General features: G+C 41.0%; 1 protein-coding gene across 2 annotated transcripts in view; it reads left to right on the forward strand.

Annotated features, from left to right (window-relative positions):
- pdxkb (pyridoxal (pyridoxine, vitamin B6) kinase b) overlaps nt 1–25,678 on the forward strand; it is a 65,014-nt gene extending 39,336 nt beyond the window's left edge. For both annotated transcript variants that reach the window (XM_060898834.1, XM_060898835.1), the window contains exons 4-11: nt 1,153–1,236; nt 1,355–1,389; nt 1,951–2,036; nt 12,087–12,132; nt 12,725–12,836; nt 20,937–21,073; nt 21,191–21,257; nt 23,538–25,678. In XM_060898834.1, the coding sequence (XP_060754817.1) occupies nt 1,153–1,236; nt 1,355–1,389; nt 1,951–2,036; nt 12,087–12,132; nt 12,725–12,836; nt 20,937–21,073; nt 21,191–21,257; nt 23,538–23,650 (680 nt within the window). In that variant the 3' untranslated portion in view covers nt 23,651–25,678. The remainder of the gene's footprint in view (nt 1–1,152; nt 1,237–1,354; nt 1,390–1,950; nt 2,037–12,086; nt 12,133–12,724; nt 12,837–20,936; nt 21,074–21,190; nt 21,258–23,537) is intronic.
- Nucleotides 25,679–26,200: the final 522 nt, after the last annotated feature.

The raw sequence follows: 26,200 nt of genomic DNA on the forward strand, positions 1-26,200 counted from the left end.
CATTCTGTCCTTCAAAGGCTGTAAAAATGATTTGTCACATGAAAAAAGATGAGAAAGCGAATAACAAATATAATGTCAGTAACCAACAGAATTCTAGGAACTGGTGAATCTTTCAGCACAAATCATTACATCGTCTAAGGCGGTGTCTATAAATTGATAGCAAAACATTGTTTTCGGAAATGAGCTATTCAGCAGTGTGTAATGTTGAAATGCTAACTGAAAATTAAAATACAACAAAATCTATGGTGTGTAGTTAATATAACTGAAATAAATGTGGAAGCATAAAGTATAATAAGGGTCCGTGTATGCTTTTATTACAAAAATTAAATTGTGTTGGTGGAAGCCATTGCCTAATGGTTAGAGAAGCAGCTTTTTCAACCAAAAGGTTGCTGGTTTGATTCCCTGGACCAGTAGGAATGGCTGAAGTGCCCTTGGGCAAGGCACCTAATTGCTCCCCAGGCTACTTTGGGTATGTTGTACGTCGCTCTGCGTAAGAGTGTCTGCTAAATGCCTGTAAAGTAATGTGTTTATATTTAGAAATATAAATTATCTCATCTCATTATCTGTAGCCGCTTTATCCTGTTCTACAGGGTCGCAGGCAAGCTGGAGCCTATCCCAGCTGACTACGGGCGAAAGGCGGGGTACACCTTGGACAAGTCGCCAGGTCATCACAGGGCTGACACATAGACACAGACAACCATTCACACTCACATTCACACCTATGGTCAATTTAGAGTCACCAGTTAACCTAACCTGCATGTCTTTGGACTGTGGGGGAAACCGGAGCACCTGGAGGAAACCCACGCGGACACGGGGAGAACATGCAAACTCCACACAGAAAGGCCCTCGCCGGCCACGGGGCTCGAACCCGGACCTTCTTGCTGTGAGGCAACAGCGCTAACCACCACACCACCGTGCCGCCTACAATATAAATTATAAGCCAAGTATTTGGATAGTTAACTGTCAGTTTAAGTTTTTACTCATAAAGAAATTGACAATTGGAAGCACATTTTTCATTCACATAGCTATTCTTAAACAGTAGGTTTTTGTCAGAAGACGCCTCCTTATGTTTGTAAAAGTTTGTGTTCATGCATATGAAGCTTCCTTATCCATAGAAAATGATGTATTGATTATGCTATAAATTTTGTACAGGTTACACCAGGGACACATCTTTTTTAGAGATGGTGGTGGACATCGTACAGGAACTGAAGATGGCCAATCCTAATCTTGTATACGGTCAGTAGATTGCCTTTTAAAGAGACTCTTACTGAACATCGTGTTCACGATTATAGACATATACGTTATTAGTTTATGTAGTAATCTGGCATCCTGTACACTGCTTTCTAATCTACAGTGTGTGACCCTGTCCTGGGTGATCATGGTTCTATGGTGAGCCTTTTGTGTGTTTTTATTATTCTGTCATCTGTTGCTTTGGTCTCATTGACTTTCTTTCATTTCCTCAGCGCTTTTAATGTTCTGTAGCGTTGGCAGATGGCTCTGTCTTTGCACACTGGATTGATTGTATGTTTGCTTACGTGTTAGAGATTGCAGGGTGGAGAGAAAACAAGAATTGAGATGTAGGGAGGGAAATGTATGACCATTCCAGTAGCATGAAGGGAGAGCTCGTCTTATTTCCTGCTGCCTGGTTGCATTTAGGACAAAGCCTCCTGTTCTGTTAGCTGGGAGACCTATTCAGAAGAACTCATGTCATTATGACTCATGCATAGCGCGTGCGTGTGTATGTGAGAGAGAGAGAGAGAGAGAGAGAGAGATGCACTAGAACTTAATGTATGCTGAATGTTGTTAATGCATAGACATGCTTCATTACACTCAGCCATGTTTAAAATGATCTTGTCACGTGATGTTTTCTGTCATGTATGATGCCAAGTGTGTGATTTTTTTTTTTACAATAAATAACTGTCATATAACCTCTTTTCTCTCTTAATTTAGTATGTACCTCAGAATCTGTATCCAGTCTACAAGGACAAAGTGGTACCAGTGGCAGATATCATCACTCCTAACCAGTTTGAGGCAGAGTAAGTACGGTGTGTGTGTGTGTGTGTGTGTGTGTGTGTGTGTGTGTGTGTGTGTGTTCAAACATTCCACAGTTGAAAATTCCTGATATTATGTTCAATTTTAATTAACTTAACATAACCCAAGGTTTATAAAAAAAATCACCAAATGGCCTTGTGTCAGTTTATATAAGAATAGGGCTGGGATTCTTCTCCATTTTCTCCCCACCCACCAGCCAGCCCTCACAGATCATACAACGGCTACCAACCTGGGAGGGTGAAGGCTAAAGGCTGATTTGTACTTCTGCGTAGAATCTACGCTGAATGCATGGCACTGATACTTACAGAGGGTGAAGTATTTATACTTGCATGTAAGGTGAGCATGTCCTCTATGACAGTGTTTCTCAACCACTGGGCCGTGGCCCATTAGTGGGTTGCGAAGCGCCATCTAGTGGGCCGTGAAATTTTTTCAAGTTTGAAGCCAAATACTAAATAGTTCAGGATGTCGTCGTGTCCCAAATCCGGTAGCTGGTTTGCCGTACACTTTTCAAGTGGAATAAATACCTTTGTGGGTAAATTAAGAAGAACGAGCCTTTATTTTTTCACATTTAATCCACACGTGCGCACACACACATACACACATACACAGAGAGAGAGAGAGAGAGAGAGAGAGAGAGCGCAGCGGGGCTGAATAAATAAATACATTTGTGGGTAAACTATATGGTTCTGTGATGCCTGCTAGAAGAGAAGAGCAGGGAGGATTGAGAATTGAGTGGTTTGTTTACACCTAATACTAAAACTTGTAGTGTCCTAGCAACCATCTCAAAGACATGTATAAAAAGCCAAGAAACTCCTATTTACCCGGGCAAAAACCATCCAGGATTTATCTTCTAGTGTCCTGATCCCCAGATCTTTAACCCAGCCACATATAAAAAGTTGTTCGCCTCCATGCTCTTCCAGGTTTCCATCTGTGTGTCCGTGTAGAACGATGTCTGCAGCACCAGGTAGTTTGAGATGTCGGGAAACTCAATGGATGGATAATTTTCATGAATGAATGAATAACTTTATTTAAACACAAGTTGATCAGCAGAGCTGGTGGGGTCATGCATGTACAGATACAAATATTACAAATACAAAAGACTAAAAATATATACGATCTTTAAAAACCCTTAAATCTGTTGAGTATCTGTTCATTATCTTCGCATTAAGTTAATTAATAGTATGCATAACTATTGTCTTTGTATTTAGTTATGGCTACAATAGGATCAAAATTTATTCTACTAATGTCAAATTTAGCTAGTAAGTTTTTCTTTCATTGGAAAAATCCTTCTTTGTTAGCATGTAAGGATCTAATCCCATTGAGTGGGTTCTATATCCACTTCTTGTGTGTACTTCTTGGTTTTAATAACTTGCTTGTTTGCTGGACACAAACATGGCAGTAAGTTCTTGTGTTAATGGACCAGACTCCACTTTTGGATCGTTAATCCCTTTTGACTAAGAATGCCCTGCATGCATGGTTTTATGTTGACATCCATATCATCAAGTTTCAAATCAAGTTTATTTGTACAGCGCTTTTAACAATAAACATTGTCGCAAAGCAGCTTTACAGAATTTGAACGACTTAAAAACATGAGCTAATTTTATCCCTAATCTATCCCCAATGAGCAAGCCTGTGGCGACGGTGGCAAGGAAAAACTCCCTCAGACGACATGAGGAAGAAACCTCGAGAGGAACCAGACTCAAAAGGGAACCCATCCTCATTTGGGCAACAACAGACAGCCTGACTATAATATTAACAGTTTTAACAGGTATAACCCTCAACTGTCCTCATGGGGCCGTCCTTCACAGGAGTGGGGCGATAAAACTCCGACCAGACACAGGGCACCAGGATGGATCAAGCAGGTCCGAGGGGCAGAAGAGGCCAGCATCTCAATCCCAGGATCAACATGTAACTCAGAGGGACAGATGGGGGGGGGGGGAGAGAGAAAGAAAACACGTTGTTAGGTATGCCCTAAAAATGACAAGTATTAAATCTGTGTGGTAGGCTCGCAGAGACGAGAGTCTTTACATCAGGCATGACGCACAATGGCATGTTAATATGGTAAAAAATATATCATGACCTGCTCTGGCTGGATGCTTGATTGGGTGATGGGAGCACACTCCTCAGCAATGATGAGATGCAGATGGGACTCTTAGGCCTGGCCAAGACAATTCAGTTACATTTCACCGGGTCTGGGACATGCGACAGAATGTCTGACGGCCGATTCCCTGCAGGCTACGATAGCCAGTCGAGGTCCCCACCGTCTCCACCAAAAGATTTCCTGTTGACTCCATGTAACTCAGAGGGACAGATTTGGGGGGGGGGAGAAAGAAAACACAGGTGGTTAGGTATGCCCAATGTCACCTGAATAAGTAGGAACAGTATACATATTGCACCGAGTACAAGCAGGGACTCCGGCAATTAACTATGACAGCATAACTAAAAGGAGAGAGCCAGAAGGTAACACAGGCATGAGGGAGCCCCAGGACATAAAGCAGCCAGCCACTGCACCGTCAACAAACTCGAGTGAGCAAGCAAGTGGGGACTGACAGCATCCATACATCCCAGTTTACCAAAACACTCTATGTCTGAGGACCCTCCAGATCTACTCCTTTACCTCATAAACACCATTAACAAAAGGCTTGACTAAACAGATATGTTTTCAGCCTAGACTTAAATGCTGAGACTGTGTCTGATTCCCGAACATTACTTGGAAGGCTGTTCCATAACAGTGGGGCTTTGTAAGAAAAGGCTCTGCCCCCTGATGTAGCCTTCAATATACGAGGTACCAGCAGATAGCCTGCACCTTTTGATCTAAGTAGGCGTGGCGGGTCATAGAGGAGCAGAAGTTCACTCAGGTACTGTGGTGCGAGACCATTTAGTGCTTTAAAGGTCAATAGTAGTATTTTATAATCAATACGAAATTTGATTGGGAGCCAATGCAGTGTGGATAAGACAGGCGTGATGTGGTCATATTTTCTAGTTCTAGTAAGGACTCTTGCTGCGGCATTTTGAACTAACTGGAGCTTGTTTATGCACTTATTGGAACATCCAGACAGTAAGGCATTACAATAATCCAACCTGGAGGTAACGAAAGCATGAACTAGTTTTTCTGCATCATGTAGTGACATTAAATTTCTTATCTTTGCAATATTTCTGAGATGAAAGAAAGCTATCCGGGTGATGTTATCAATGTGAGTTTCGAATGAAAGACTGGGGTCAATAATCACTCCGAGGTCTTTTACTGCTGCACGTGAAGAAACAGAAAGGCCATCCAGAGTTACTGTGTAATCAGAAAACTTACTTCTAGCTGTATGTGGTCCTAGCACAAGTACTTCAGTCTTGTCAGAGTTAAGCAGAAGGAAATTAACGAGCATCCAGTGTCTAATGTCCTTAACACATTCCTCAATTCTATTAAGCTGGTGTCTCTCATCAGGTTTTGCAGAGACATACAACTGTGTGTCATCAGCATAACAGTGGAAACTAATACAATGTTTACGAATAATATCGCCCAGAGGTAACATATATAGAGAAAAAAGCAGTGGACCCAAGACAGAACCTTGTGGAACACCAAACTTTACCTCGGTACGTCTAGAAATATATATTTCTATCGACATACTGATAACGATCAGTTAGATAAGACCTGAGCCAGGAGAGGGCCATTCCCTTAACTCCCACAACATTTTCTAGTCTATCCAGAAGAATGGAATGATCAATGGTATCAAATGCTGCACTAAGGTCAAGCAACACAAGTAGCGAGACACAGCCCTGATCAGACGCCAACAGTAGGTCGTTTACTACTTTAACCAGTGCTGTCTCTGTGCTATGATGAGGTCTAAATCCTGACTGATACATTTCATGGATGTTATTCCTATGTAAATATGAGCATAACTGCTGTGCCACAGCTTTTTCAAGGATCTTGGAGATAAAGGGGAGGTTTGATATTGGCCGATAATTGGACAGCTGACAGGGATCAAGGTCAGGTTTTTTAATCAGGGGTTTGATAACTGCTAGTTTAAAGGATTTGGGTACATAGCCAATCATAAGAGAAGAATTTATTATTTTTAGAAGCGGTTCAATTACTCCAGGCATTATCTGTTTGAATAGATGTGTCGGTAAGGGATCTAGTACGCAAGTTGAGGCTTTTGATGTAGAGATTAATGAGAGTAATTCAGTTTCTTTTAGGGGAGTAAAACATTCTAACTGATGATCTGATACAGTTATATTGTTAACTACAAGGTCACTTTCATTGTCTAACCTTAAATTAGTAGTTTGAATTTTTTGTCGGATATTCTCAATTTTGTCATTAAAAAAATTCATGAAGTCGTTGCTACTACATACTGCAGGTGTGCATGTGTTGATAGTGGACTTATTCCTGGTTAATTTTGCTACAGTATTAAATAGGAATCTAGGATTATTTTTGTTATCTTCTATTAGGGAGGAGAGATATGTTGATCTCGCAGCACTAAGAGCTTTTTTATACTTCAGGAAGCTCTCCTTCCACGCCAGTTTGAACACTACCAATTTTGTTTGACGCCATTTACGTTCCAATTTTCGAGTGGTCTGTTTTAATGTGCGAGTGTCATCATTATACCAGGGTGCTAATTTTTTGTCTCTGACCATTTTCCTTTTTAGAGGAGCTACATTATCTAAAGTATGGCGGAATGTTGACTCTAAGCATTCAGTTGCCTGATCGAGTTCTGCAGGGGCTGACAGTGACCCAATCAAAGTTGACAGCTCTGGGAGATCATTTATAAAGCTCTGTGCAGTAGTTGACGTGAAAGTACGTTTAATACAGTAGCGTGGTGAGGTGCATAAATTATTACTCAGACATATTTTGAATGAGATGAGACAATGATCTGAGATAACTTCAGACTGTGGAAGTATGACTATATTGTCTACGTTTAATCTGAATGTTAGTATTAGATCAAGGGTGTGACCACCATTATGGGTCGGTCCTATGACATTCTGCTTAATCCCGACTGAATCTAAGATGGACACAAACGCTGTTTTTAAAGGGTCTTCTGGGTTATCAAAGTGAATATTAAAATCTCCGACAACTAAAGCTTTGTCTAAGGAAATAACCAAATCTGAGATAAAATCTGCAAATTCAGAAAGAAACTCAGAATATGGCCCCGGGGGCCTGTAAATAATAAGCAATGGAATTAACTGGGTAGACTTATTTTTTGAGGCTACATACATTATATGAGTATGAAGAACTTCAAATGTATTAAATTTATAACCAGGTTTGTGTGTTACACCTAGATAATCGTTATAAATAACCGCGACGCCTCCTCCTCTGCCAGTTAGACGAGGCTGGTGTATATAACTGTATCCAGGAGGACTCGCTTCATTTAATGCTATATATTCATTTGGCTTAATCCATGTTTCTGTTAAACACAGTACATTAAACTCCTGATCAGTAATGAGTTCATTAACCATTAGCGCTTTAGATGTAAGAGATCTAATATTTAATAGCCCCACCTTTAGATCAAAGGTGCTGGCAGCAGCTGTACAGTCAGTCTGATCTAATTTTATATTGATTAGGTTACTGGAACAAACTCTCTGAAAATTTCTACCTTTTTGTTGAGCTCGGGGAACAGACACAGTCTCGATGTAGTGGGCCCTGAGTGACGACTCTGTGCAGCTAGCAGACAGTCGGTTTAGCCTGTTCGTCTGCTCCCTGGCCTTGGCTCTGGATTGTCAGAAATTAACTAGGCCTGTTCTGAGACTATGACCTATGCTGCAGGAAATGAGAGCAGCACCTTCCCGAGTGGGATGGATACCGTCCCGCCCTAACAGGCCAGCAGTGCCCTCAAAATTAGCCCAATTATCTATAAAGCCCACACTGTTTTCAGAGCACCACCTGGACAGCCAGCAGTTCAGCGACCATAACCTGCTGTAAGCTACATCGCCACGCCGCATTGGGATGGGGCCAGAGCATACTACAGCATCGGACATCGCCTTCGCTAATTTAAACACCTCTACAAAGTTACTCTTAGTAACCTCAGACTGACGAAGGCGTATATCATTAGCTCCTGCATGGATAACTATCTTTGAGAACCTATGCTTGCCTAGGACCCTAAGATTACCTGCTATGTCCGGCGCCCTGGCTCCCGGTATACACCTGACTAAGGCTGCTGGTGCCCCTAAAGGCTGAGCTAATTTCACGTGCAGTTTTAAATACAATACCTACAATTTAAAAATTGTTTTTTTTGCATTTATTTAATTCCTGGGCTCCTGTCTGTAACAGGGAGTGATGTCGCATCCCATTAATACACTTTACAATAGATTATTAGATTCTAATAGAATAGAGGAGCCAAAATAATTGAGGACATTTTTTAATGGGCCCCGACTCGTTACAAGTATGAATAGGTGGGCCTCGAAGTAGAAAAGGTTGAGAACCCCTGCTCTATGAGACACTGTTGTATAAAATACACCAGAATTTACTGACATAGAAGGAGAGCAAAAAAAAAAAAAATTCCGCGTTTCACCGTAGGAATAATAAACAGAAAACTAGACAGGGACACTCTAACGAGTGCAAACCCCGCCTTTTCCCTATTAAAATACATTGGGCGAAAATTTCGAAGTTCTGCCATGACCTTGACCTTTGACCTTTGACCTCCAAAATTTAATGGTTTCCTTCCTGGGTGATTGGCAACACGTACAAAATTTGGTCCAAATCGATCCATTGGTTCTTGAGATATCTTGCAGACACACAGACAGACACACACACACACACACAGACTGACGCAGGTGAAAATAATAACCCCTCCGACTACTGTCGGCGGGGTTAATAACACAGACAAAATCTTTTAAAACAAATTTATGTGGGGACAAAGGAGCCTTGTGTGATTAATTATAACCCAAGTGAATTTTTGCTGAAAGCATTTCTGAAGTGTTTTAACTCGCCTGTATTCAGCAGTATGAGCAGCTCGAAGCACTTCGGTGTAATTAGTGTATAAATCCATAAGTCTATAAATCACTGATTGATTGATCCTTTATTATTTTTATTGAGTTGCTACAGTTTACATCATGGACACGTCGTGTGTCTATTGTGAGTTTGTTAGAAGAAAAAAGAAAGAAAAGTGTGTGATTCTGTAGAATTTAAACCGGTTGTTATAATGAACTACAGCCGCTCTAGAGCCTTGCACATGATTTATGTTAACACACTGTCGTGATAGTATATTTCTGGAGAAGAAGGAAATACGATGCTATCAAGCAGACCAGTCACACTTGTTGTGATTTGTGTCACTGCGATGTGTAATTACATTTCTGGTGCGGCGCGTGTCAGGGTATGGCATCGGGTACGTGGCTAGATTTTACACAGAAGTATAAATCAGCCTTAACATGATTCCTCAGAGACACATGAAACCAGACAGCTGTATCTTTTTAAAGTGCTATCTGCCCTCTTTCACATACATGAGCTCACAGACGCCTGCGATTGGCTAGTGTCGCTCTGATTGACACGGAGAGATAGTATGCCATCCAGGGTCATAGCTTTTCTGTTCTGCCACTCAGAAGCCCAAGGGCTCTTTATTTTCCTATATTTTTAAATTATACATATTTTTAAACTGTGCTGAAACTTTGAATGTGTTAACTTACAGAAGGCACTTGTGTAGTCAGGCATTATCTGTTGCTGAATCTCAAACTGCGTGGGTGCTGCAATGCCAGGATGTTAAACATTAAGCATTAGAGTTCTAATGTCGGAATGCAGTTTTAGAAGAAGTTGGACAGCCCTGGGGTGTGTGTGTGTGTGTGTGTGTGTGTGTGTGTGTGTGTGTGTGTGTGTGTGTGTGTGTGTGTGTGTGTAGCTCGACCCCTGGAGCTTTGTAATCCATTAATGTACAACCCCGATTCCAAAAAAGTTGGGACAAAGTACAAATTGTAAATAAAAACGGAATGCAATGATGTGGAAGTTTCAAAATTCCATATTTTATTCAGAATAGAACATAGATGACATATCAAATGTTTAAACTGAGAAAATGTATCATTTAAAGAGAAAAATTAGGTGATTTTAAATTTCATGACAACACCACATCTCAAAAAAGTTGGGACAAGGCCATGTTTACCACTGTGAGACATCCCCTTTTCTCTTTACAACAGTCTGTAAACGTCTGGGGACTGAGGAGACAAGTTGCTCAAGTTTAGGGATAGGAATGTTAACCCATTCTTGTCTAATGTAGGATTCTAGTTGCTCAACTGTCTTAGGTCTTTTTTGTCATATCTTCCGTTTTATGATGCACCAAATGTTTTCTATGGGTGAAAGATCTGGACTGCAGGCTGGCCAGTTCAGTACCCGGACCCTTCTTCTATGCAGCCATGATGCTGTAATTGATGCAGTATGTGGCTTGGCATTGTCATGTTGGAAAATGCAAGGTCTTCCCTGAAAGAGACGTCGTCTGGATGGGAGCATATGTTGCTCTAGAACCTGGATATACCTTTCAGCATTGATGGTGTCTTTCCAGATGTGTAAGCTGCCCATGCCACACGCACTAATGCAACTCCATACCATCAGAGATGCAGGCTTCTGAACTGAGCGCTGATAACAACTTGGGTCATCCTTCTCCTCTTTAGTCCGAATGACACGGCGTCCCTGATTTCCATAAAGAACTTCAAATTTTGATTCATCTGACCACAGAACAGTTTTCCACTTTGCCACAGTCCATTTTAAATGAGCCTTGGCCCAGAGAAGACGTCTGCGCTTCTGGATCGTGTTTAGATACGGCTTCTTCTTTGAACTATAGAGTTTAGCTGGCAACGGCGGATGGCACGGTGAATTGTGTTCACAGATAATGTTCTCTGGAAATATTCCTGAGCCCATTTTGTGATTTCTAATCCAGAAGCATGCCTGTATGTGATGCAGTGCCGTCTAAGGGCCCGAAGATCACGGGCACCCAGCATGGTTTTCCGGCCTTGACCCTTATGCACAGAGATTCTTCCAGATTCTCTGAATCTTTTGATGATATTATGCACTGTAGATGATGATATGTTCAAACTCTTTGCAATTTTACACTGTCGAACTCCTTTCTGATATTGCTCCACTATTTGTCGGCGCAGAATTAGGGGGATTGGTGATCCTCTTCCCATCTTTACTTCTGAGAGCCGCTGCCACTCCAAGATGCTCTTTTTATACCCAGTCATGTTAATGACCTATTGCCAATTGACCTAATGAGTTGCAATTTGGTCCTCCAGCTGTTCCTTTTTTGTACCTTTAACTTTTCCAGCCTCTTATTGCCCCTGTCCCAACTTTTTTGAGATGTGTTGCTGTCATGAAATTTCAAATGAGCCAATATTTGTCATGAAATTTCAAACTGTCTCACTTTCGACATTTGATATGTTGTCTATGTTCTATTGTGAATACAATATCAGTTTTTGAGATTTGTAAATTATTGCATTCCTTTTTTATTTACAATTTGTACTTTGTCCCAACTTTTTTGGAATCGGGGTTGTAGGTGTCATTGTCTTCGTGTCCTTCTACTGTTCTTGTCATACCAGTGTAAACGTTAACCTGCCTTCCTCTGTGTTTGCACACTGATCTAGGTTTGGACTGATGATGTGCGTTTTATGGGTCAGCGCTTTCATAAGCTTGAATGAGTTTTGTTCATTTAATAAAAGAGATTTCTAGGTGTGAGATTTGTGTGTGTGTGTGTGTGTGTGTGTGTGTGTGTGTGTGTGTAAGATTCTTCTGCATGAAGCTGAATCGTGATGAGATGAAATAATTGGCTTTGCGCTGCAACACAATCAATTAACATCAGAAGGCTTTGTTTATCAGTAGTTATATGTCTCCCCCTGATGGCCAAGATCAAGAACTGCAATTCTTTTCCAACAACTATTACTGAATAATTATTACTTAATTAGCATGATAATCATTAGTGCAGCACTGCATTATTAAATCTGTTATCTACATCTCTCATCTGAATTCCTTTTAAGTGTGGTTTAGTGTTAATGTAAAAAGTTCTTAATGTTTGACTCAGAAACGAGCAGTGATTTAAAAAAAAAGAAAGTGTTCAATCACTAATTTTTATTTTTAGGCTCTTGACAGGAAAGAATATCAGCACAGAGAAAGATGCAGTAGAGGTAAGAGAGCAACGTATACACAATATTTTCGATGCAAACTCCTTTCTCCTGTATTCTTTCCACACAAACCCCTACCCCTCCTGAAGCCTTTGCCTAACATCTATCCATCCATCCATTATCTGTAGCCGCTTTATCCTGTTCTACAGGGTCGCAGGCAAGCTGGAGCCTATCCCAGCTGACTACGGGCGAGAGGCGGGGTACACCCTGGACAAGTCGCCAGGTCATCACAGGGCTGACATATAGACACAGACAACCATTCACACTCACATTCACACCTACGCTCAATTTAGAGTCACCAGTTAACCTAACCTGCATGTCTTTGGACTGTGGGGGAAACCGGAGCACCCGGAGGAAACCCATGCGGACACGGGGAGAACATGCAAACTCCACACAGAAAGGCCCTCGCCAGCCACGGGGCTCGAACCCGGACCTTCTTGCTGTGAGGCGACAGCGCTAACCACTACACCACCGTGCCGCCCCCTTTGCCTAACATACTTTTTTCATATTATACACTTCTAAGGTAGAAATCATGGCCTGGGACTTTTTTGTTAAGTTTCTCAAATAAATGTGTAAATGAATCTCTTTCTGCCAGGTGATGGATCTGCTCCATAATATGGGTCCAGACACAGTGGTCATCACCAGCTCTGATCTGCCACCTCGCCTCGGAGACCGCTTTCTGGTTTCACTTGGCAGCCAACGTATCGGTATGTGTGTGAGAGCTTGTGTGAGCGTGCATAAAGATTTTTAAGTGTTAGTCTTCCTCCCTGCCCCACAACATTTTGGGACAAAGCAGCATGACCAAATTTAGTTAAATGTCCTGCATCCAGAAACAAACCTTACATTTATTCTAATGGCCAATTCTTACCAGATGCACTGCTGAAGAGTTTTTTTGATGCACGTAAATTTTAACAAGCACACCAGCTGTCTCCAAGGCGCTCCTGTCACGCTGTGCTTGTTTTATGCATCGACTTGATTTCTTTTTTTCACTACAGTTGAAGCATTGTCTCCATTTCCTTTTTATACGTACAAGTGAAGCATTTTCACGAAGTCTTGGTGGGAAAAACAGGATAATACTGCAGTTTGTGCACACTGTAAAAAAATAATTTGTTGTGTTAACTTAAAAAAGTGATTAACCTGGTTGCCGTAAAATTTCAAGTTTGTTGAAACTCAGATAGTAAGTTCGCGCAATGCAACTTGATTGCCTCATTATGCTAACTTACTATATGAGTTTTAATGAACTCAAAATTTTAAGGCAACCAGGTTACTCACTTTTTTAATTCAAAGCAACAAACATTTTTTACAGTGCATGCTTGATTGCTGCGCCGTTGTTTCCTCCATCCAATATCAAAAAGCTCCGTAGAATCATATTGCAATTGGAGAAAAGCACTGTGGTTACAACTTCTGGTTTAAAATGAGCTTTATAGTTCACTCACCATATCCAGGGTGAGTGCTGAAGGTTGCGATTATCTTGTCACAGTGTAGTATTTAGAAGAAACTATTCAGCATGACTTTAAATACTGAGCTAAAGACCATGGATACAAATTGCTAACATACCTGTCAACTTTGAGGTTTGAAAAAAAGGGATATTTCCCAGATTTTTAACTCAAAAGAAGGGAAAATTTCGGAAAGTCATACCCTTCACCAAAAGTGGGTGTGTAGTTGAATGGGGGGCAATTTTCTATCTAGTATTTGTGATTTCCTGTACTCTGGTGCATGTTGGTGATAGCCAAGACACAAACTCAATATGCTTATGGTTTATAGAGTGCATTTGTGAATAAACTATACATTTATTTTTATTTGCTTTCAGTGGTACCAGTTATTTCCCAAATTAAGGGCTAAAATACGTATCTTATGTTAAAATAAGAAAGGTTATTATATAACCAGTCAATAAATTCAATTCCATTGCAATCTATTATGGTTTTACCATAATCATGGCCTCGGAACACTAGATAGATAGATAGATAGATAGATAGATAGATAGATAGATAGATAGATAGATAGATAGATAGATAGATAGATAGATAGATGTAATAAAGAGAAACTAGATGTAATAAAGAGAGAGTAATATAAGATATTAAACCAAGAGTGATTTAAAATGGGTAAGTTTCAGATAGAAAATAAAATAGACAATGAGTGGATAAAACAGTTAATACACCAATTAGTTTACACTAGGCTATTTATGAGGTCTTAGCCAGGACATACTTAATGTAAACATGTGTAGCTTACCTTTGATTATTTGGGAGGCTTTCGTTTTCCCCATGGAAAATTTCTTTGCGAGGGAAGAGTCTGGGAACATTCCAGCCACGCACTTGTTGAAATCATCAAAGAAAGAGAGGCTAATGTTTTTCTTAGCTATTAGCATCGCCATCTTCACCTCAGACCTAATCAGTGTTGCCAGATACTGCTGACGTTTTCCAGCCCAAAATATGTTCAAAACCAGGGCTTTGAACCGGTTCAAGGAACGAAAACGAAAACCGGGAACTTTTTCTATTTCACATGGAACAGAAACGAAACCAGAAACTTTATTATTTTTTATGTTCCGGAACAGAAACGCTTATTAAAAATAATGGTAACCGGTTAATACCGGTTTTTATTTCGTTCCTCAAAGTTTCTGTAGCCTACAAATAGTCATTCTTCTCCTGCGCAAGTTTCTATGACCCGCTGGGGTTCACTTCCTGTGTGACGTTCGCTGATTGAATGGAGAGAGCGGGAAGGTGGACTACTAGTGAGTAAGTGCATTACTGAGTGTCTGAGCAAAGAAGAGCCTGAACGATGCAACCTCCCTATTGGCTGTTTGTAAAAATGTATCAATTGTTGCCCTTCCCACGGGAATCATCGCGGGCTCGAGAGACGAGACCTGACGAGTTAGTTCGTTGGTAGCAGAACAAAATGTCTGGACACAAATCGGGTTTTCAGAAAAGGAAAGAAAATAAACAGAGGGTCGAAAATACAAAAAAGGAGGCAGAAAATGCAAAACGAGTTTTAAGGTAGGACAAATGGTTACTTTTCTGAGGCAGCCCGCCGTGGCTGCAGGCTTTCAGTTGTGTCATTGAATGGTTACTTTTCTGAGGCAGCCCGCCGTGGCTGCCTGCAGGCTTATTTATTATAGCCCATTTAGTTAAAATAGTTGATATAAAATGTTTATAGTTATAGTTATGTGATGGTTGTCCTGATTTAGACTGTTTTTTTTGGGGGGGGTTGCGCGATGTTGCACCCGGGTCCAGATTAGGGCAGAACCGGCCCTGGCTACATTTCAGGTGTAGTTTGTTTTATGTATGTATGTACTTGCATAGATGTGTACTTGGTCTTCAAATATGGCGCCTAACAAAATCTCGCGGCGCGGTGACGTCATGCGGTAGCCCTCTATAGGGCCTGACTAGCCTTTGGTAACACACTAAACGAATTCTCTTTCATTTTTGCCACTTTTTCTGTTTGTGTAGATGGGAAGACATACTGAGAATCCAAATCGCCAACATTTGAAATAATAATTGTTTTGAATTATTTCTTGTCTTATTTAATGAAGGTTGTAATAGAATTAGCCTACATTTGGCTTAAGCTGGATGAGACAGAGACATAATTTTATAGCCATTTGTTAAACAGCTGAGAGGGAACGTAATTAACCGTTCCGGGAACGAAATTTTTTTGTTCTAACCGGTTCGGGAACGTCTATTTAATGGTGGAACCCAAAACCGGAAACGTTAAAATTCCGTTTCTGTTCGGAACGAACCAATAGGAAAAAAATTCCGGTTCAAAGCCCTGTTCAAAACCCGCCAAAATGCACTTGAAACCGCCCAACTTGGGCAGGAAACCGCCCAATCTGGCAACACTGGACCTAATCACTTGCTCAGCCTCGCCTCTGGACGTAGTTATGTAATTACTGATGCCTGAGAGGGCGGGGACATGAATTCATGGCCCGACTTCCTGCTGTAAACTCCTGTCAGAGGCGCGTCATGAATTCTGGACCTACCGACTTTTTTATATTGTGAAAATACGGGACTTTTATATAATGTGAAAATACGGGATATTTTCGGGAAAATAAAAAAACGGGAAGACAGCAGGAAATAAGTCAAAATAAGGGATTTCCCGGGAAAAACGGGAGGGTTGACAGGTATGATTGCTAACTGGATGCAGTGTTGGTCCCAGTCACTCAGGAGGAAGGAAGTCACTTCAGTTTTAATGGTTGGGGTAAAGCCGGTATCAGACACAAACATACAGCACTTGACATAAAGTATACAGTTTGGACACACCTTCTAATTCAATATTTGTTCTTTATTTTTATTAATTAAAAGACTCTTCATGTCTTAAAGTAATGATGGATGTCGTTTCTCTTTACTTACTTGAGTGGAATACGGATTACTACAGTTGTGGAATCGGGCTATTTACTGTATTTTTATTACTTACTATTTACTGTTTGAGATCAAACACATTAAGAAGGTAAGAAATTGCACTAATTAACTTTTGACAAGGCACACTTGTTAATTGAAAAGCATTCCAGGTGACGACCTCATGAAGCTGGTTAAGATAACGCCAGTAGTGTGCAAAGTGTCATCAAGGTAAACGCTGGATACTTCGAAGAATCTAAAATATGACACATCTTTTGTTTATTTAACACGTTTTGTTTACCACATAATTCCATATATGCTCCTTATGTTATTTCAATAGTTTTGATGTCTTCAGTATTGTTCTAGAATGTAGAAAATAGTCAAAATACAGAATGAATAGGGGTGTACAAACTTTTGACTGGTACTGTACATTCATAATACAGGAACCAACGAGATTCTTTCTTTTGCAGTCAATAGTAAATACACCAGAGAAGTTATAGATGTTAGCTGGACATGAATACTGAAAATGACTACCAAAAAATCCATCCATCCATCCATCCATCCATTATCTGTAACTGCTTATCCTGTACAGGGTCGCAGGCAAGCTGGAGTCTATCCCAGGTGACTATGGGCGAGAGGCAGGGTACACCCGGACAAGTTGCCAGATCATCACAGGGGGAAAAACATCTAATATTCCTCAAAGTAACACTGATGACACTTTGAACGCATTCTTTGGGTTTTCTTCGGCAGCTTCATGAGGACCTCCTGTGATGTAGATGCTCCCGTGCATGCTGCATGCTGAGTACTAGTTGCCTTCTGTTCCTGAAAAGAACTTCTCATTTCATACATGTGATGGTGTGGGAAAAACCCATCAGATGTTGACCAAAAAAAAGAAGAAGGAGTCAAGTTTTGGCCAAAATAGTTTTTTTCATCCCTATATCATACTTTACAACATGATTTTAAGAAACCATAATTATTTCAACCAAAATGATATGCGAAATGTTGTTTTATTTGCTTTTTATTCTTCCCTAGGCTTTTAACAAATAGTATAAAGACAAGGTGGCAGTTTAACAAAGTGTTGTAAATGCAGTCTGTCTGCCTTAAAGATGTCTAAAACAGTGCCGGCTAGCTGTTATTGTCTCACACAAAGAATGTCACACTGATCAATTTGTTGCATCGTCTAATCAGTTCAGTTTGTAACAGGATCCCAGCTATCAAAATGTCCATGATGCTCCTGCGTCACATTCAGACTGGAACCGTTAAATGCTGTTTTCTCCCTTTTGACTTTTGGGGATAACGCAACAGATCAGATCATGTGTAGGTGTTTCCCAGGCTTGCACAGATGCTTCACACGTCCGATTTTTAATAAAAATGTCTTGAAGACTATAAAACCACAATCCTGTAATCTGTTGGGTGTGTTCCAACTTGCATAAAGATAGTAAAAAAAAAAGTACAGTGCTCAGCGTAAATGAGTACACCCCGTTTGAAAAGTAACATTTTAAACAATATCTCAATGAACTCAAACAATTTCCAAAATGTTGACAAGACAAAGTTTAATATAACATCTGTTTAACTTATAACGTGAAAGTCTCATCTCATCTCATTATCTCTAGCCGCTTTATCCTGTTCTACAGGGTCGCAGGCAAGCTGGAGCCTATCCCAGCTGACTACGGGCGAAAGGCGGGGTACACCCTGGACAAGTCACCAGGTCATCACAGGGCTTAACGTGAAAGTAAGGTTAATAATATAACTTAGATTACACATTTTTTTTCAGTTTAACTCAAATTAAGGTGGTGCAAAAATGAGTACACCCCACAACAAAAACTACTACATCTAGTACTTTGTATGGCCTCCATGATTTTTAATGACAGCACCAAGTCTTCTAGGCATGGAATGAACAAGTTGGCGACATTTTGCAACATCAATCTTTTTTCCATTCTTCAACAATGACCTCTTTTAGTGACTGGATGCTGGATGGAGAGTGATGCTCAACTTGTCTCTTCAGAATTCCCCAAAGAAAATAATTTCTTTGCACCACAAAGGTGAAGGCTACAAGAAGATCAGCAAAGCTTTACTTATCAGTCAGAATACTATAGCAAAAGTGGCACAAAAATTTAAGAAAGACGGAACTGCAACCGTCTCACAGAGACGTCCAGGTTGTCCACGGAAGTTAACACCTCAACAGGAGCGTCTTCTGATGAGAAGGTTGAAGAAAATCGGCATGCAAGTTCACTGCAGTTATCTAAAGAAGTAGAAAGCCAAACTGGGGTGACTATTTCCCGTGACACAATACGGCGTACACTGCAGAGGAATGGCATGCATGGATGCCGTCCACGAAAGAAGCCTCTCCTAAAGCCCAGGCACAAAAAAGCCCGCCTAGAGTTTGCCAGGGCCCATGCTGACAAAGATGAAGACTACTGGGACTCTATACTCTGGAGTGATGAGACCAAGATAAATGTTTTTGGAACTGATGGCTTCAAAACTGTATGGCATCGCAAAGTTGAGGAATACAAAGAAAAATGCATGGTGCCTACAGTGAAACATGGTGGTGGCAGTGTCCTTATGTGGGGCTGCATGAGTGCTGCTGGTGTCGGGAGCTGCATTTCATTGATGGCATCATGAATTCACAGACGTATTGCTCTATACTGAAAGTGAAGATGCTACCATCACTCCGTGCCCTTGGTCGTTGTGCACTTTTCCAACATGACTAAACACACATCTAAGGCCACTGTTGGATTTCTGAAGAAGAACAGGGTGAAAGTGATTCAGTGGCCAAGTATGTCTCCTGATCTGAACCCAATCGAACACCTATGGGGAATTCTGAAGAGACAAGTTGAGCATCACTCTCCATCCTGCATCCAGTCACTAAAAGAGGTCATTGTTAAAGAATGGAAAAAGATTGATGTTGCAAAATGTCGCCAACTTGTTCATTCCATGCCTAGAAGACTTGGTACTGTCATTAAAAATCATGGAGGCCAGACAAAGTACTAGATGTAGTAGTTTTTGTTGTGGGGTGTACTCATTTTTGCACCACCCTAATTTGAGTAAAACTGAAAAAAATGTGTAATCTAAGTTATATGATTAACCTTACTTTCACGTTCTAAGTTAAACAGATGTTATATTAAACTTTGTCTTGTCAATATTTTGGAAATTGTGTTCGAGATATTGTTTACAGTGTTACTTTTCAAAGGGGGTGCACTCATTTACGCTCAGCACTGTATATCATGTGTTTCAGTTCGTATACAGCATGACGGGAGTTACTGAAATGATCAGCAGTCACTGGAAAGATTGAATAATCATTTAGGAGTATGATAAACTGTTATTACCTCCACTGAGGAGGTTATGTTTTCAGTGTGGTTTATCTAACTAAGCAGGATTGCGCAAAACCTACAACCCAATTTCCATGAAATTCTGGAGAAGGGTGTATCATAGTCCAAGGAAGAACCATTTACATTTTGGAGCGGATCAAAAAATTAATTTTCCCTTTTGTTAACATGAAATATGGCATTCGGCCTTGGCAAAGGTCTGCACTCAAAAATCCCATACATCTTAAAATCCAGTAGATGGCAGTATCTGCCAGTGTAGAAATACATCCATCCATCCATCCATCCATCCATCCATTATCTGTAGCCGCTTATCCTGTTCTACAGGGTTGCAGGCAAGCTGGAGCCTATCCCAGCTGACTATAGGCGAGAGGCCCTGGACAAGTCGCCAGGTCATCGCAGGGCTGACACATAGAGCCGAACCTGCATGTCTTTGGACTGTGGGGGAAACCGGAGCACCCAGAGGAAACCCACGCAGACACAGGGAGAACATGCAAACTCCACACAGAAAGGCCCTCACCAGCCGCTGGGCTTGAACCCAGGACCTTCTTGCTGTGAGGCGACAGTGCTAACCACCGTGTCGCCCGGTGTAGAAATACAATGATTCCTTATTGTAATCAACATTCATAGGTACCAGTAATCCTCTGAGATACACTTGGAGGCACATAATAATTTTGGAAATGTATCCAGACATATAAAGTGTTTGCGGTTGCAGATTTGCATATCACAGAAGATGTCTTTGCTCTCCGAGTGCCCTAAAGTTAAAGCCCTTCCCATACCGGGACCTGGTCTTCCCAGGCAGTCTCCCATCCCAGTACTAACCAGGTCCTTAAGGCGCATTGGGCGGTGCTAATCTCCGCTTCTTGCCTGTACAACTAGGGTTACAGTGGGGGGCCAGTCCTCTGGTAACCACAAGAGTTTGACTTCCTACTCACATCTGTATTGCAGTGTGCCTTGCCAGACAGCAGTAGGTACCATTTTTTTAAAGATGGTCTTTGGTATGACCCGACCGTGAATAGAACTCATGATCAAGAGACGGACACGCTAACCACTAGGCCAGCTCATGGGCTTCTAGCTTTAGTGTTACCGAAATTGATGGTGTGTCTTTTAAAAAGGGAAAATTAAAGTGAGTCATGCATTTGTTTTGACTGCACCGCAGTGATGCCAGACGGCACGTTCACGACCCAGAGGATCCGGATAGAGGTGCCCAAAGTAGATGCAGTGTTTGTTGGGACGGGCGACCTGTTTGCAGCTATGCTGCTGGCTTGGACACACCACTACCCAACAGACCTGAAGGTATATCCAGTGTGCACACAGACAGTCAGCATGCTACCCATGACTTAAATAATAGTTCAGCACATTTGTTGTGTTATGTTGAATCCTATGCCTTTTGTTCCCTTTTCTCTTTCATAGATGGCGTGTGAGAAAACCTTCTCCGTCATGTACCATGTTATTCAGAGGACCATTTCTTATGCCTTCGGTAACTATTAGCCTGTGTGTGTGTGTGTGTGTGTGTGTGTGTGTGTGTCAGGGCTTTACATTAGCACCTGCCCACCCACCAAATGCGGGTAAAATTCGACTTCGGCGGGTAATGACTTTAGTCCCACTAGCCACTTCAGCGGGTGGTTTATTCTGTGGTATGACAATATATTTTAATTGTAGTTTTCTCTGAAGGCATCTGATATAATAAACACATTGCAATGTAATATTACGTGCCTACAACTCCCATGAGCACCTGCATAAACATTCTGACATGTTAGAATTGTTGAGACTGTTCATTAACGTCTCAGATAAAATCAATGATACGGTAACCTGCGGTTAATGAACGAAGCAACAAAGTTGCTGACGACTGACAAGCGCACTATGTGGCGGCATATAGCAGGAGTTTCAAACCCTGCTGCTCAGGGGAAAAGGGGCAGAGATGCGCAGGGCCAGAGCAGCATTTTAAAATCACTGAGGACCGTGATGCGCAAAGCGCGCACCGAAAAATGTTCGACATATTTAAATGAGGGGGTGAATTACACGTCACACAAGAGATCTATTCCTGAAATTATTTTTAATGGTGTTTGAACTGAATATCATCAGTTTTGAAAAAAAATCATGTATGTGGCAAGAGTAAGAATAATTTAAGCTTGTTTAATGGTTTGATCTGGCCCAAGCAATGAGGACAAAAGATACCTTAACCATGTAGCCTATGGAACTAAGATACATTAACAATCTGGCATCTGTTACACCTACACACAAAAAAAAAATTCTGGGAAAAAAATCAGTATACACCACCATGTTTTAGGCAAAGTTATCCAAGGCAAACATAAGTTGAAACTTTCCACTCTATTGCTTTGGCTTATCGAATGATTTATTTTTAAAATCACAAACAAGGCAGACTACAACTGCTCTGCTTTGAAAATGTAAATTTAACAGCTTCATGAAAGTGCGATGATGGTTCCCATGGAAACCCCGTGTCTCCTGCACTGCGTTCCTCTGCCGAGTCGCGCGCTCGTTCACTTTTGTGTTCTTGGTCTCAGAGCCGCGCACCAAACAGACAGAAGACAGAATCAACGTTTAACATAATTAACAATGCACTTTTTACAGAGACGTTTTAATGTTATTCTTTATTTTTTTATCCAGTTGAATATTTAGCGTACAAATGTATTTTCAGCTCTTAAAAATGACCGAGGTCCGGACCGCGGGGGCCTCAGAGCTGGCTGCGGCCATGGAGATGAACAAGACGCTAATAGGAAGATAAGACAGTTCAATGACAAATGGAAGTTCGGGCGAGATTGGATAGTTCATAGCAAAACCGAAAATACCATGTACTGTGAAGACTGTAGAAAGTCTGGCAAAGACAGACACCAGTAATTTTAAACTCGAAACTATAAAGGACCACGAAAAGTCAAATGCACGCATCAGTACTATAACATCAAAACCGGCAAAGACGGCTTGCCACTACAGGACAGCATTGCTTTCAGTCTCTGGCTGTCATGAAGTCGGCTGAGCTGGAGAGGATGGAGCTGCTGTTTAGAAACGTTCACGCGATTGGAAAGAAATTGATCCGCCCCAGCTATCAACTTACGGCATGCTGGAAGCCTCAGGTCACGAAGACCATTTTTCATGGACCATTCAGACTCATCTGATGATGAATGTAATGAGAACATTTAATGTCTCTCTCTACACATGTTCTCACACACACACACACACACACACACACACTATTAATAGATAATACATAATATACATAATAATACTTGATAATACACATAATACTTGCATATCAAAACATCAAATGTTTTTCAATTATAAATGTTTTGAATTGGACTTTTAATATTAGAATCAGTTCAGTTGTACTGAATGTTATTTTTCATATTATACGATATTTCATATTGTAAGGGGCTTGAATTTGAGTTCAATAAACAGAATACTCTGTTTATATTTTTGTCTGAATTGGTTGCATGTTTTCATACAGGGATCTACCTTAACAGCACTGAATACTTGCGTGCTACTGTAGAGATACATTATACGCTGCCATTCATAATTAAATCTAGATCTTCCGAACTTTAACGCATCACGGTGAAGAAAAAACTGCGATTTCCTGGCAACAAAATTGTGGCTAGTGAAAAGGCTGAATGGCTAGTGACTCGGGAAAACCACTAGCCACAGTGGCCGGTGAGCAAAAAAGTTAATGTAAAGCCCTGGTGTGCGTGTGTGTGTGTGTGTGCACGCTTTGGGGACTTCCCAACTAATTTTATTTCTCTTCTCCCAGAGATGGCAGGTCCTGGCAGAAAACCGAGCCCGGCTCAGCTTGAGCTACGAATGATTCAGAGCAAAGCAGACATCGAGGATCCAGCCATCGTAATGGAGGCCACTGTTCTATAGAAATACACACACACCATGCCCTTCTCCCCTATACCACAATCGCACAATGTATAGATGTTGTACATTTTTTGGATCTGTAATGTGACATTTGCCTTAGAAATCTTGAACAGAGCACAACATTTCATTCGGAGGGAGAAATAGCAGGGTACAGCCGCATCGACGAGCAGCAGAGAGAGAAGGAGCAGGAGAAGGACCGAATTCTGTGATGAAAGTGAGGAAGGAGAGAGAAATCTCTCTTTTTTCAGTTATTTTCCTCTCTAACCAGGTCTCCTTCTCTGCGCTCATCTCAAACCCCTGTTTGTCCTGCACATTGAAGAAGCAATTGAATGCAGGTTTCATCAGATTTACTTGAGAAACTCTCAGCACTGAAACAAGCGAAAGTGAAGACGTTAATTAGCATCTCATTAAACCATCATCATTAATGGATATGTGTTTCCAGGAAATCGTGTTACAATTAAATCTTCACAATGAAGTTTGACGTGATAAACTGTACGACAGCTCAGAAAGAAGCTTTGTATGCCCCTCTTGCATGGATGTTTCGAGGGGAAAAAATGCTGTGGTTATTTTTATTGCATGAGTCCATGCCTTTAGGGGGACAAAACTATTTGTCATATACCCCTTTTTAAAAATTTTTTTTAATTATTTTTATTTCTCATTTACTTTTGCATGTTTGAAATGTGGGACTAACATTTCGACATATTTTTAACCGGTCTTAAAAATGTCTATGCTGCTGTTTCATTCCATGTTTTAAAGACCGACCAGAAGAATATTTTACAAGAAATAATATATTACCAGGTTTGATAGCTAATTACTATATTGTTCTAGCAACCAGGGTTGCTAGCAAGCTAGCTAATATTTGACAAATTATTATTATATTGTGTGACCCAGTAGCTAGCTAGGTAATGTTTGGCTAAGTGCTATATTTTGTACACCAATAGCCAGTGTCTCTAGCAAGCTAGCTAACATTTGGCTAACTATTATATTGTAAAAACCAGTAATTAATGTTGCTAGCAAGCTAGCTAACACTAGGCTAACTACTACAACTACACTGTGTAAAGCAAGAGATGATTTGTGAATTGGCAATGACTAAATTTGGTGCTAATAGTCTGTGCCTACAAAATATTGTTTTATTCAGACTTTTTGTTAACTTTCATGTCATGAAGGTGAATGACTGATTACTAAAATCACCTTTAGCTTTTCACAAAAACTCGAGTGTTTTTGTGAGTTTTCTCTCTTATTTTCTAAATCTCTTTTTCCCCTCTTTTTTTTCCTTCACCAACTGGACTCAGTAGCTTAGCTCTATTGTTTAATAGTTTAAACAGTAATAAATACTGCACTGGTAAACACAGCGTATCACTCCTTTACACAGATTTAGTCATCTTTGCACATTTCGTTTCTATTTTATTTCACATTTCTGTTTTCCCATTCATCATTCATCCATGCTGGCCATGTGTGACATTTTCCTTTCCAAGGACCTGTGAGCTTGTGTTGTTTCTGAAATCGTGTCCATGTGCAGGACCAGTCAGGGGTCAGTGTTGCTCTCGGTGTTGCACTTCCTCCTCACCTTTTCATAAAAGCGATGATGTATTAAATATGGTCTAGCGTGTATCTGTACATGTAAACGTATGAACGTGTTTAAGGGGGTGGAAGAATTGTGTGCGTTTGTGTATAATTCTATATACATATTTGTGTCCGTAGATAAGATTTGAAGGTTAATGGGGTATTTTGGGTATATGGACGGTTGCGTTCACAAGTTTACATACACTCTATGGATATGAATGCCATGGCAATATTGGGCTTTCAATGATTATATAAAAATACAGCACACCTAAGCGGCACGGTGGTGTAGTGGTTAGCGCTGTCGCCTCACAGCAAGAAGGTCCGGGTTCGAGCCCCGTGGCCGGCGAGGGCCTTTCTGTGCGGAGTTTGCATGTTCTCCCTGTGTCCGCGTGGGTTTCCTCCGGGTGCTCCGGTTTCCCCCACAGTCCAAAGACATGCAGGTTAGGTTAACTGGTGACTCTAAATTGACCGTAGGTGTGAATGTGAGTGTGAATGGTTGTCTGTGTCTATGTGTCAGCCCTGTGATGACCTGGCGACTTGTCCAGGGTGTACCCCGCCTTTCGCTGGGATAGGCTTCAGCTTGCCTTCGACCCTGTAGAACAGGATAAAGCGGCTAGAGATAATGAGATGAGATGAGACAGCACACCTAATATTTGATTAGCAAGTTTCACCTTGACCAGACCCTTTCAGCAAGTTTCTAACAGAATTCTGGTTGGATATTTGACCACTCTTCTTGGTAGAATTGTTAGAGTTCAATTACATTTGTGTGCTTCTTGGTAAAGTCCTTACCTCAATGGTATTTTCAGTACCATTGAGGTCAGGAATTTGGTAAGGCCATTCCAAAAGCTTAATGTGAGCCTGCTTTATCCATTTCACAACCAGTTTTGATGTGTTTGGGGTCATGGTCCTGTTGGAACACCCAATTGTGTTCAAGTTTCAACCATCTCGCTGATGATTGGAGGTGATGCTGAAGAATAATGAGGTAGTCCT

Source organism: Neoarius graeffei, chromosome 18 (assembly GCF_027579695.1).
Source record: "Neoarius graeffei isolate fNeoGra1 chromosome 18, fNeoGra1.pri, whole genome shotgun sequence".
Taxonomy (NCBI): Eukaryota; Metazoa; Chordata; class Actinopteri; order Siluriformes; family Ariidae; genus Neoarius; species Neoarius graeffei.